At 36.4% G+C, this 14320-nt stretch overlaps 1 protein-coding gene across 1 annotated transcript; it reads right to left on the bottom strand.

The window, feature by feature from the left end:
* Nucleotides 1-568: 568 nt before the first annotated feature.
* Nucleotides 569-12266, bottom strand: LOC145983033 (uncharacterized; the record flags this gene model as incomplete). Its single annotated transcript, XM_083116315.1, has 3 exons — nucleotides 12179-12266; nucleotides 2915-6166; nucleotides 569-844 (listed from the first exon to the last, which is right to left on the bottom strand). Coding segments are annotated over exons 1-3 (3616 nt in total), but the record flags the coding sequence as incomplete, so codon positions are not given.
* Between the last annotated feature and the right edge of the window lie 2054 nt (nucleotides 12267-14320).

The raw sequence follows: 14320 nt of genomic DNA on the forward strand, positions 1-14320 counted from the left end.
AGTTCTTAACTCCTCCATTCACTGCAGTTGGTGTTGCTTGTCAATATTTAGCAATTTTCTACAATTGCAACTGCAACCATGTATGAACGTTTGCATTCAAGCACGTGATATTTGTGACAATAAATATTAAAATTAACGAAATAAAAATTTGGTGACTGCAAATATTTTTTTTCTTATCACAATTCTAACAAAGATCAGAAGTAGTTGTTCACACTCTACAAAAACAACCATTAATTATTTGCTATTTTAAAATAATTTTTCTTTCTATAATTTTAGAAAACTGTGCAATTGAGCATTATGTTATTCTCTTTCTGACTATGCGTCGGACAATATAAACATTATATTTACTCTCAATTTATTCCTTAAACTTGTGTATAAAATGCATCAATCACATGAGAGATTCATTGTTAACTGATTCTTTTAATAAAACATGAAAATACTTTCTAGTTTCTTTCAAATTCAGATTTACTTGAGAATTGTTTGAGTTTAAATTTCTTGTTCTGAGTTATTCTGGAATAAATAAAATACTTGACACCCTTCCATTCTCTATCTTTTAGGATCCCATTACTTTCTTGAATACACCTCTCACACTCATCCTTCTTGGGAATTATTTCCCTAACTAAATGCCTCTTGAAAAAGTTCGACACTACTTCTACTTCCTCTCTTGACCACCACTTCTTTTTAGATGGCTTTCTCTTCTTTTTAAAAATGTTTTCTATTTCAGGATGACTTTCGGCAAATGTATGCATATCTGTATGTTCCTCACTTGTTTCAGATAAACGTTCTTCAACGCTATTGCAAATATTGCCTTGTAGTTCCTCAAATCTTTCATTGCTGACCATATCTGTCAAATGAAAAGTGATTTTTATTAATTGTGTACATGTAAGAAAGGTAACAATTTTCTAACTGAAAATTGAATTTAAGATACCATAGGACGGGACGTGTATGATATAAAATCAACGTCAGCGTAATGAATGACTATAAATTATAAACATAATTTCATTGAAATTTCAACACATGTATTCCTGCTCCAAAAATAACAATACGCCCAGGGTTTTTTTTTTTTGTTGTTATTAGCGATAAACCCGAAATGTAACGGAGAGACGCAGCAAGTAGTATATGCACGATTTATAACAAATGTGACTGATTCACGGCTGTAATTTTGTCGCGAATTTTAGCGAAAATTTACCGTTTCTGCGAACATTTTCATTTTTACGATAAAAACGAAAAAATGGCATTTTTTACAAATTTCTTTTTAAGAAATATATTCGATTTGAAGATGTTGGCTGCAAAGGAATGAGAAATCATTTGGAAAGGCACAGTAACCTGAAAGTTTATTATTTTTTATGTTGTTTTATGAATGAAAGTAAATGAGAGACAGATTGTTTTGTACATTCCACTTTTTCTAAAATATAAATATAACTGAGTAAGGCTGATTTTCAGAAGGTGAAATTTATTATTTACTATTTTTAAGCTTATTTTCCCATAAATGTTGCAAACATTAAGCCTTGTATAAATTAATAATTCATTGATTTAGTAACATTATGTATAAGTGCATGGCATTAAAAATTACCACGAAATTTTCACGAAATTACTGCCATATTTTTAACTATAAACACGATATTTCATATATTTTTCACGAAATTCTTGAAAAAATAATACAAAAAAACCAGCCCTAAATATACCCATTCCATGGGTTTATAAATTTATGTGGTAATTTGGAAAATTGTAAATCTTTCTACACTATATGAAAGGAAATATTCATTGAAGAGTACATGAATCGAGGTTTCCTAATCATCCGAAAATGGAACACTGTCGCGTGATTTAGAAGATTCAAAGGAAAAGATGAATTTGAAATTATTAGATATATTGCCTAAAAATAATCTAAATTTTTACCAATGACTTGCAAACCAAAATTATGGGAGTGTGTGCATGTGCATGTATATATATGTCTGATACAGAATAAGAATTTTGAGAAATGGTACTCTGATCATTGTATAAAGTAACGATTATTTGTAAAAACGAAAATCATTTACATATTTGATATCCCTGCATTCAACGTATAATTACTTGATATTTTGTATGTATATATTATAAATAAAAGTTGGTCTCGATTTTCATTTTAAGTAAATTATGCTACAAAGATGATAACCTCCCCCCTCGAAGTCTGAAAATAACAATAACTTTCAATTAATATTGTGAAACAGAGTCATTAACAGAATGAGACCGGTGTCAAACAGGCGAACTATGGATGAGTAGCCTAATCCGATCACGGAAGCCTGCACAGGCTGGGGGGTTCGTCGTACTGACCACACGTGACTCCCACCTCTGCTGAGAGCAAGTGGAAGTATGAACAGCAGTCGGTGAGTTGGGCAAGGCTCTCAAAGTGTTACCTATTGATTGTAACAAAGGAAAGGAATACGTATGATCAACACTCAGGTTTTCAAACATGTGTTCTTGGAATTACATTCGTGTAACGTAAGAATAGAAATAGTTCTTTTTAAGAATAGTGGCTATAGTCATTCGTTCTTTTTATCGTTGCCAAACCTGACTGAATCAATGTAATCAATGAATGTGACATCATCTAACATGTTCCGCGCCCGTGGCGAAATGGTGTACATATCGCGCTATGACGTAAGGGGTTCCAGATTCAAATCCTGGTCAATACATGAGTGTGTGTTTGTCCCGTCATCTATTTCATTCCTTTATCATCGCGATTACCCCAAGTGGCTGCAAAGTGTAGTAAAATAACCAAAATTAGCATCTAGAACTTAAAGGCATGCATAAGTTTTATGTTGTTGAAGGTACGATGATAGTAAAATAATATGGAATTGTGAGTATATTGCGAGTGGAAACTTAGTCCATGCTACAAATATAACATAAGTGAAATATATTATAAATGTGGTATTCATACCTGGGAGTTGAACATCAAGCTCGCTCAGTGATTTGCCCCTGCACTCTTCTAGTCCTCCTCTCTGATCCAATGTAAGGAGTAATTTGCTGACACTGGCGAGCTGCACAGTTGACTCTGGCAATCTGTAATATTCTCTGTGGATCTGAATATCGTGTCCCATATGTCTCGCGATTTGGTCCAGTTCACAGTCCTTCAGATTAAGCAATTGGGACATGGTTGCAATATGTTTCCTTAAACGTGTAGATCTTAATGCAGCTGGGTTCTTTGCTCCACATTCCTGAGAAAACTTTCTTAGGCAATCGTGTGCCCTCACACAACTATCTTGGGTTGAAGGAATGGCAAAGAAATACGGATTACTTTCACGGATGTTTCCAACTGTTCTAGTATGGATTAATATTTGCATGCATTCGTCAATGCCAGGTGTTAGAAATAAAGGAACGCCTCGGCCTCTCTTCCCACGTATTTCTATTCTTATTAAAGACTGACACAATTTCTTTTCCAGATCAGTTAAGCTGTTGAATACATCTTCATTAAATTTATTATTTACCCTGTGCTTAGTGTAAGTTTCTGTTAACAGTCTTTGAACTTCACCAACTCTTCTCCGATTGAATAATATGAGGTACGTTAACACAACCTGACAGAGCGAAGTCCATGTATATTCATCGGGATTGTCTTTCATCTTCTGTGTGAGGTCCTGTTTGGCCTTCTTAAGATACGACTGTAGTTTTAGCAGATCGTCTCTTAGTGGCAGCAAAACATCCGTATTCCATTTCTTTTCCTCCAAAGTTTTCAAGGCATTCCTTGAAATTTCAACATTCCATTCAGATGTCATCAAATGAAGGAAATCATCTGCATTCTCCTTCATTTGTATATCATGAGTTATTATAGCGTCGGCCTTCATTATCTTTGCCGTCTCAGATAGGGAATTGCCAATTTTCAGTGCTAAGGAGGGAGCTTTATATGTATTAGATTCTCCCTGGAAACCACAAAGAATACGTACAGCTTGAATCACACTTTTAAATTTTGCAGGTGAAATACAGTCTCGTAGTGTGATTATTGTATTGTCAAGTTTTCTAATTTCTATCAAAAACCTTCCGAGTTCTCTCATTTTGCTACTGATGGTACTGTGCATATGTTTTAGGTGACCATGGATATTGTGCAGTCGGCTTCCTAATTTGAGAATCAATTCATCATTTCGAACCACTAGAGATACTCTGTCCTGAACCATCCTACCAAGAACATTCTCCTTCAGACCTTCAGTGGCTACTGATGAAATGGGCATCAGTAGCGAAGCGCGTGCTTGGTGGCGATACTTGGAAGGTGGTCCATTTTTCGGAGCAAATTTACAAATTTTCTTGTGTCTCCAGATATTAGATTTTACAAGCAATGTGAAGCAATATTCGCATGGCAAATATTCTGGTGTTGCTAATTGGATATATGGCCTTCTATTAACAATGAGTTTTCCTTTCTTATTTTTCACAACTTCAACATTGTGAGTATAATTTCCACGGTTCCTAAGTAATGTTAAGGCTTCCTTTCGTTCCTTTGAGTTCTTAGGAAATGCAAAAGCTGCCTTGACGTCTAATTCATCTATGTGCTTTCTGTGTAGGTGCCGTGAAAGTTTTATCATTGTATCTCCACAGTAAAAACAATGTTGTCTCTTATTAAATATTCTTTTAGTTCCATTCTTTCTCGTAATATCTACTTCCAACGTGTCACTACTGGAAGACAAAGTGTCTTCTTCATTAATCCTCTTTGATCTATTACAAGTATCGCTATAACTACACTTTTTACTCTCCTTATCAGAATTAACTGACGCCAAGGCTTTATTTTTCTTAGTTGATTCAAGACAATTTTCAATTTCAGTATCAGAATTATCTGTGTCTGGAAGATATTCAGATTCTGAAGGAGTTAAGTCTATTGAAGAATCTTCCTCGACCTCGTTACTTTCCAAGACACGATTGGTTGATTGAACATGTTCTCTTCCTTGCAATTGTAAGTCATCATGAAGGGATGACCCAGCTTCGTTTGTTGTTGTATTTTCCACAGAAAGCACATCCACCACCATGTTTCCTTTCTTATATATAGCTGTTTTTCTAAATTCCGATAATTTTGGAAAGGATGGAGCTGTCTCTCTGCATGTAGATTTCTGATCATTAAAATTAAGTCTCTCTGATTTGCCTGACCTTTGCTTGATTGTTGTACACACTTCTACCTTTTTTCCGTTGTGTTTATTAGCACTGCTCTTCTTAAATTTTCCCACGGACGACGATAAATGTTTTTGTCTCAAAGATCTATTTATTTGTTGAATTTTACTTGTTTTGCGATTTTGTTGCATTCTTTCTACCATCCTTGTTTTATCCTTCTCTATTCTTGATGAAATGTTTCCAATTATATTTTTCTTTGCATATTCTTTGTTTCTATCAGAACACTTTGAGTAGTCTTCCATTTCAAACTGATTATTTGCAATAGGTATACTGTTAGAATTTGATACCTTTATATTTTCTTGCCATTCACACCACTCAGTTTCCCTTGAACATAAAATAATTGCATTTTCCACTCTGTGGTTATTAGCTAAATGTGTTACTTTGCTTTTCTCTGTCAAATCCGGTTGATAATTCGGACGTTTTACCCCATCACACGCAGTTGCTTTACAAGATTGCCTTTGTTGGTAGGAATTTTCATGTTCAGTACTAGATATTTCAGTTTTATCTTGTAAAGGAGAATTGTTCACTGTCTCCACATGTGGCAATTGCATATCTTCCAATTTTCTCTTCTTAGACGTTTGTAATGCCTCTTGAGCATTTCTGTTGATCCATTCTTCTTCTTTATCTTCATTCACAGATGGTACGTTGTTTGCATTGGATGTATATACGTCTGTTTGACATTCACGCCACTCAGTTTCCCTTGAACATGAAATAATTGCATTTTCCACTCTGTGGTTATTATCTAAATGTTTTGCTTTGCTTATCTCTGTCAAATCCGGTTGATAATTCGGACGTTTCACCTCATCACACGCAGTTGCTTTACAAGATTGCCTTTGTTGGTAAGAATTTTCAATTCCATTTACTACATGTTCAGTACTAGATATTTCAGTTCTCTCTTCTACAGGAGAATTGTTCACTGTCTGTGACATTTGTATGTTTTCGAATTTTCTCTTCTTAGATGTTTGCTTCACAGTACTTTCCAATGTCACTTGAGCATGCTGTCTGCTGGCAGAGTCTTCTTCTTCACCGTCATCCAGAGATGGTCCTGTAAAAATATTAACAATTTGTTCACCTTAGAAACTAATGAAATCAACATTTCTTGAGAAATGACTACGTCTTTCTCTTCGTAATTAATATTTCTATGCGATATTGTATAACATTATATATTATGTAAAATAGAAAACAAGCGTAACCAGAGAGGGATACCGGGAGGGTTATATTCCCCAATTTTATCAGATTTCCTTTCCGAAGAGAACTTTGTTAAATACTTAAATCAAGTTGGAGCAGCATTCACAATCTTACCGTGATGTGCTTAATGGGTACTAATCAGAACATGTTATATCCACGGTTAAACTTATAAACAGTCAGACTACTCTATTTGTATCTCTAATAAAGAGATATCGGTTAGTTTGATTGTTAAATAGAACGGATAATGGGCGGATCAATAGAGAACATTTTCACGAAAGAAGTGACTGTTCAACATGGCCTTCAGAACACAAAATTGCACGTATTACATGTTTCAGTAATTCCAGGATCTCAACGGTCAAATATATATTGATTGTTGAGTTTCAATTGTTTGACCCTCCCCTTCCCCCTTATATACGTGGACCTTCATATTATTTATGTCACTTCAGAGTAGTATTGAGTAGGTCTGCCAGTGCATCAAATTCTATTTTCATTTCCAATAATTTTTCTGACTACCATATATTTATCAATCGGTTTCGACTGTTGACTACAAAAATCAAATGGATAGCCCAATCGAGAACGTATATACTACATCAGGTGCGTATTTCCAAGATGTTTCAGTTTTTACCAAGTTTCAAATTTCTAGCTCTAATAATTCCGGTGATATCGTAATGTTAAAAATATATAGATTGTTGACTTTCGATTTATTTGCTACCACAGACAGACGGATATGTCGATTCAGATAACTTATATCGAGATGATCTATTACATTTTATTACGTAGCATTAACAGTTTCTGAGATATCGGCACGTAACGTGACTTCGATTGTCCCTCACGGAAAGACGGTGCTCGGATCGAGATGATCTATGATGCTTTTTGCTGGTATTTCTTAGGTTTATCAACCTATCAAGTTTCGTATTTGGAGCTCTGGTAATTTCTGAGATACGGCTAGTTGACACGGACTGGCAGACAGGCAGGCGGAAGAATACGCAGTGGGAAACTTCTCCTCAGCTTCACTGATTAGTACTCAAAATAAAGCACTGCTTTAAAGTGTAAAATTTGCTTTATGCAGTGACGGCGCCTGGAAAAAAGCTGTGGGTGGAGCCCCTCAGTAGAAAACCCAATTTTCTTTGGGGTTTTCATATTTCCAAAGTGAATTTTTAACCTTAATACAAGTGATATTTAGAAGTATATAAAATGCAATTTCAAGCGTAACCCCCCTCCGTCTTTGCGCCTGCTGCTTCTCTTGTCACTTTTCCCTGGCGTCGTTGTTGATTTTATGCTCCTGTACAAGTAAAATCACAGTTTAACGTATTTGTATGGAGGTCTGAATGGCAATATATTGTAAATGACCGAAAATACTATTATTTTTGCAGTGCTTGCTTTATTATTAACTTCTGTTCTTTCTTGCAAATTCGACTCGGTGGCTCAGTCGGAAGGGTGTCTGGCTGCCACGTAGGAAAGCCGGGATTTATTCCCAGCATGGGTGATTTCAGATGCGAATTTTCTAGCTAACTCCCAGCACGAGTGGCTCTGGGACTCATCCAGTTTCTCCAAGGGGTCTCGGGTTCGATTCCCGGTCGAGGCACATAGTGGTTCGGATCCCACTTTAAACTGTAGGTCCAGTCCCGATTAGCCTTACTGTGCACAAAGTGGACTTAAAACACCAACTCAATCAATCAATCATCCAGTTTCTCATTAATGGGTACCTGCGGGGAATCTGGAATCTGGTGTGATCACATCGCCTCTATTATAGCCTCCCTACAAAGGCCACAGAGGACGATGGTAAGTATGCTCAACTACGTAATTAAGTATAAAGATAAAGGATGTTAGAAAAAGAAGAGTTCTCGGAAACATGAAAAATGCTCCGTAAATCATTCAGAATCAGTGTGAAGAACTGGGAAGGGGGGGGGGGGTACAAGAGTACCTAAGAAAGAAATGTAAAGAAGCAGCCGATGAAATATCCTCGCGTTATTTTGTCTAACATTTTCCACCCACCCTACTAAACCTATTACTGTTACTTTGTCTGTTGGAATGATATGTCTCTCTGAAAACGTTTTGAGAAAATTGTTCAAAATGAGTGAAACATCGTACAATTAAATACGGTTTCGTAAAGGGAGTGGAATACACATTTCTAAACAAGTTAGTGATGATAAGATTATATAAATATGGTTCAGAACAAAATACGAAAAACGTTAACCTCCGAATATTCTAACAAAATTTGTAGAAACTACATACTTCTAGTATAAAATATTATATGGCATATTTTATTCAAACTGTATCGTCAATGTTCAAAATTGCAGTATTTGTACTAGAGGTACTTAAGGAATTAATCCCATACCGTAGCAGCGAACAGCCCCATGTCCCAGAACGAAGTTAATTTTTAACAGGTCTAGTTTTTCGTTTCTCAAAAGCAGCTGACATCCTTGAGATATTATCAATTATGACGTCACGGAAGCCTCTCACTTTTCTCAGTTACACAATTTACATCATGCTCAAACATAAAGCTAAAGCTTTGTGGTGATTCTGAACAACAGCTCATGAACGTGTTTTGATTTGGAGGGTACTAACTTCACCATTCATATAAATAGGTTCAACGTCTGTGGAACACGCATCTGTTCTTCATATCCTCCTCTGTTTTTTTTTTCTGAACCGTTGTACTTCCAACAAACAAACTAAGCCCTATTAACAAAATACGTAGGTGTGATACTTCTGTTTCATATTCTTTTTAATTTCTTCTGTAAACAAGACGTAAACCTAGAGACATTGGAAGGACTCATTCCAAATAGATTTATTGAATTAAATGTAGCACTAAATAACGGATGATCCGTCGTTTTCTTGGCTCTTAATTGCTTCAGTTTCTGCACTAAAGCTGATCGATACTGGCAAAATTAGAATTGGACTTGCAGAACAATTCACGAAACTCTTGCTGTCCGATGTGTAGGCGAATATGTAACTTAGAGGGCTTGTAGTTATTGATGTCGTTCTTTCAATTTGCGATTCACGAAAAGTATAAAAGCTGTGGCCGCTACAAATGCAGCCGTTGTTGAGTCACTTGCTCAACCCTCTTCAACTCTCCTACAACTGAACTACAAGGATGTAAACTCTGATTTTCCAAGTTATATTTTATTCTCTGTATGTAATTACACTAACGTACTACACATAACCTTGCCTCTTCCCTGGCTATCATACGCACGTCCACTATCGCGGTTAACCTAACGGTATAACTGAAAAACGTTAATTAAATCAGGTATCCAAACACATTTTAATGTTATATTCTTTTTAGATCTCGTCTAATTTTTCCAATCTATCCAATTGGAAATGGGCCCAGAACGACCTCTATGGATTCACTTGTTCCGAATTTGTATTGATTCATTTGTATCAAATTTCTAGAACTTCGTACATGAAAGAAAAACATTCAGATAGAAACTCCTTGAACAACAATTCTGCAAATTTTGTCAAAAGAAGAGAATATGATGAACAAATGCGTGCTTTTCAGATGTAGAATTAATTGTCCATATTTCTGGATGATAGTAATAAATATAACTAGTGGCTATTTATTGATCTTATTTTCTTTTTTGGAAAGTTTTGAAATTTGTTATGGAAAAAAACCTTGGAAATACCATTACGGTGTTAAACTTGTTTGGGAGGAAGGTGGGATTATCAGAAAGCTACAGAAGCTATCGCATTTTTTGATGTTAAAGGTTTGGTGCATCATGAATATCTGCATGAAGGACAAAAGATAAACCAAGACGTTTATATTGACGTCCTGAAACGTTTTGCGTCCAGCAATCCGGCCTGATTTGTGCACATCAGGGCAGTGGTTCTTATTGCGCAACAATGCAGGGCCCATACTGCTTTATCAGTCCAGGAATATCTGGCCAATCATCGTATTCCTCCTCTACCACATCACCCATATTAACCCGTACTGTCGCCGTGTGATTTCTTTTGTTTGGCCGTGTGATTGATTGATTAAGTTGGCGTTTTAAGCCCTCTTTATACACATTAAGCTAATCGGGACTGGACCTATAGTTTAAAGTGGAATCCGAACCACTATGTACCTCCACCAGGTATCGAACCCGGGATCCTTTGATTGAAAGGTGACGACGCTACCACTGCGTCATCGGGGAGGCCCGTTCCCAGTGTGAAAACGCCGCTCAAATGGAAGCGTCAAGATGAAGATATTGCAGCAATCCAAACGGCTGTGACAGATGTGCTGAGAAGCATTCCAGATGAAGCTTTCTCTGCTTGCTTCCTTGACCTCCAGAAACGGGAGCGGCTGTGCATAGATAGCCGACAAGATTTGACAAGACCTAGGACCATTAGTCCGTAAGTTGAATCAATTATTTTTTACGAGCTCAGTCCTGGAACTTTTGTGACAAAGGATGTACTACCCATATTATCAACCATCATGTTCATTAGCAATTTGTCGCAATTTGAAGTTAAAAAAAAAAACAATAGACAGAATGCAATATCTGCTGCAGCAACAGCACAATCCCATTCGTTAAAAAGCATGCTATAAAGAAGAAAAAAGAACGACAATAGTGCTTGACAATCCGCCTGTTCTTATATTTGCTAGTGACTGTACAATACTGCAAGCAAGGCAGATGAAAGGTGAAAAGAGCATTTCTTGACATGTGAAACAAAAATGACCGGTTAACATTAAAAAAAAAAAAAATGTTAGAGAAGTATTCTTCGGTGGATAGCGTAGCATTAGAACGCAGACAGGAATATCGAGAGTTTTCTGTTGCGTCTTTGTCAAGGTCAAAAATGAAAGCAATACCCAAGCAGTCAGCTGTTGTTTATAAACGTGAGACATAACCGAGAAAATTATGACAGCTTGAGATTGGTCCCTTCAGGGTTACAAGCACTTGCATTTCATCACAAAACAGCTTTATTTTTCTAAACTCTGTTTCACAAAGGAAGAGCAACGTCTACTGGAAAACATGATACTCTTCTACCCATGTATTCGGTTAAACGTTCGTTAATCAATTTTCCCAATGAGAAACTCCAATATGGACCCAATTCCTTAAAATTACGTATCCAAAAAATAGAATTGCCTTTCTATCTAGTGGAAGAAAATATTCCAATATACCTGTCAACAGGGTTTCAACGTCGAGATTCTAAATTGAAAGCAAATATTTTTAATAATTTGTGACAACCTTTCGCACTCTATGTGCCGAGTTTGTAAGCGTGCTTAAGAAAATTCGTAATGTAATTTTGAAAAGGGCTACTTTTTACAATACTATTAAAACGTTTCAAACATTTCCCTTCTTTTATTTTAATCAGCCAAAATCACATGAACTCCCTCAGCCTTTACGTTAACAAACTGCAGTTTGTACCTGCCTTATCAGCCATATTTCTTCACGGGTTATAATTTAACCTAACAGAGGTAAATCTATGCCTAGGATTTTTAACGCTTTAAAAGTATGAATATAATCAGCATAACCTTTAACTTTGACCAGTAGTTGCCCCCCCCCCACCCCCCTTGCCTCCCGCATACACAATTTTGTATTATTCTCATCCTGGTCACGTTTCGACCCCAATTGTCAGGGAACTAAACGAAATTCCTTCTCTGGGTGCAACACCACTCGCTATTTCCATAGCCTCTGCAATAAAACGACAGTCATATGTCAACTTGATTAATAAAATAACCTAGGCCCAGTCGAACAAATGCTATTCAAGGATGACAACTTGATTCCAAACAAGTTTTTTTTCTGTAAATAGTTATAAGGCGCAACTGCAAATAGTCATAAGTTCTGACCCACTGAAAATTATAATTATATTAACCCAGATATGCTCGTGTTATGTGTTATTATTGCTAAAAATTAAAGAATTAATATAAAAACAGTGAAAAGAACAAGACACTTACCTATCTCCAAAATTGTAGCTTTATAGAACTGTCCGTCGATCCAGCGAACATCATGCACTTCACCAACAGACAACTTCTTATTCTTCATCTTAACTCTCGCTGCAGTACATTTGTAAATAACACCATCTTCTTTGAATCGCACTGAAATAGGCTTCATTACCTTGAAGTTCCGTTTATTATTTTGTCTCATGTTTGCAACTTCACCTATCACACACACGGCACGACTGCCCTCTCACCGAAGCAATGGACTCAATAGTGCGCGCAAAATATTTGGCGGTTTAAAAAACCCGCCTTACCTCCCACGAATTACATGTTGCCAACTACATGAACATTTAATACTCGATTTCCACAATTGACAGAGAAGAAAGTTTCTGCTGTGTTAAGACGTCAGTGTTACAACAAGCAAAAATGCATTGTTCACAATATATTTATTATATTTGTTAGTAGTACAAGGTGGCCGCGGTGCCTCAGTCGGTAACGCGTCTGACTACCATGCTAAAGGTCCCGGGTTCGATCCCCGGCCGGTTCAAATCCGGGATGGAAGCGGCCCCGGCGCCCACCCAGCGTCGAATAACATGGGTACCTGAGGGAAACCCTGGGGGGTAAAGGCGGTCAGGGGCGTGATGCTGATCACATCACCCCCACTCACGACCGGATCAAGAAAGTGTGGGGCGTTACAATCACACCCCCTATATGCCTTCATGGCATGGTGCTATGCACAGGGGAGCACTTTACCTTTACCTTTTACAAGGATTTCCCGTTGAACACCCGCGCACAGGCTGTCAAGAGTGTCCACAGCGGAGTAACGTGGTTCAACCGCACCATCGAAATTTTTGAACATATACGTAATTTTTTTCAGTTCATATATAAAGAAAAAGATGGGAAAAATATTCAGACGCTAATTTTTCATCAAATGTAGAAGTAAGGTTTCCGTTTGGCAGTGAGCATAGGTATTCGATATGACAATAAAATGTGCATGTATTTGGAGGGAGAGGGGTGAGAAATTGGGAATTCCCTACTATCTACCATTAAAAAATATTTTTTTTCTTTACGAGAGTGAATCCGGAGGATATAGTCAAGGTCCACCGGGTGGGGGGGGGGGGAAGCTGCTGCAGCCCTATTCCCAATTCATTGAGCGAAAAAAAAATCATAATAATTGGGGGACAAGACATAAAATTATGAAAATACACGTACGTGTAGAATTACCCCAAAGGAATATTTTATTTTATTATGTGTTATTCATTTTCTGCTTGATTTTGTACTAAGATTAATTAATATAAGGCCACTGGATCTGCAATAACTGAGTATTCAACTCACTTTTAGGTGTGCGTTGTCGAGTAGATATAGTCATTACTAGTAAACCAAACAAACAATGAAATAAATTAATTTTAACCATTATATCATCATGTAGCCGTATACGTCGGCGACCGTCGTCTTCTTACCACCTTCTTCTCCAAACGAATCATTATATTTCTTAACATTTTACCCTAAAAATTATCACCAATGTAAGTAAGTTGTAATAAAAGTAACTGCACCCCCAATCACCGCCACTAATTAACATAAATTACTGACTGAAATTAAATTGTATGTGTAAAATATACATAAATGTAAATATATATATATATATATATATATATATATATATATATATATATACAAATATAAATATACAAAATATAAATATAACTTTAGATTGACATTCATTTACCCTTGCCCTCCCCCTGGACGTCCATGATGATATGTACAAAGTCTTATATTCCAAGAAAATGGTCATAAAGTGTAAACAATCAGATACACTTAGCAGTCTCTTATTGAACTACGCAAGTAGTGAAATACAAAATAAAATCATCCTTGCCTCTAAAAACACAATTTGTAAACCTTTTCAATGTAACCATTGGAGGTACAAAATACATAGTACATTGTATGCCACTTCAGGACAAAACGCACATTGCACACTGACTTGAATGCAGCTGACATTCTTGGTCCAGTGTGAGCAAGAACAAGTATGCGAAAAATAAACCGTTTATCAACAATGCAAGAAAGAAGAAAAATCAACATAACTCACATTAAGCTATAGGCATTATCAAAAACCACGAACAGACCACTTTAAGAAATAAAAGAAGAAAAAATTCATAACAACAA

This window comes from Lepisma saccharinum, unplaced genomic scaffold (genome assembly GCF_977018435.1).
Source record: "Lepisma saccharinum unplaced genomic scaffold, izLepSacc3.1 HAP1_SCAFFOLD_572, whole genome shotgun sequence".
NCBI classification, from domain to species: Eukaryota; Metazoa; Arthropoda; class Insecta; order Zygentoma; family Lepismatidae; genus Lepisma; species Lepisma saccharinum.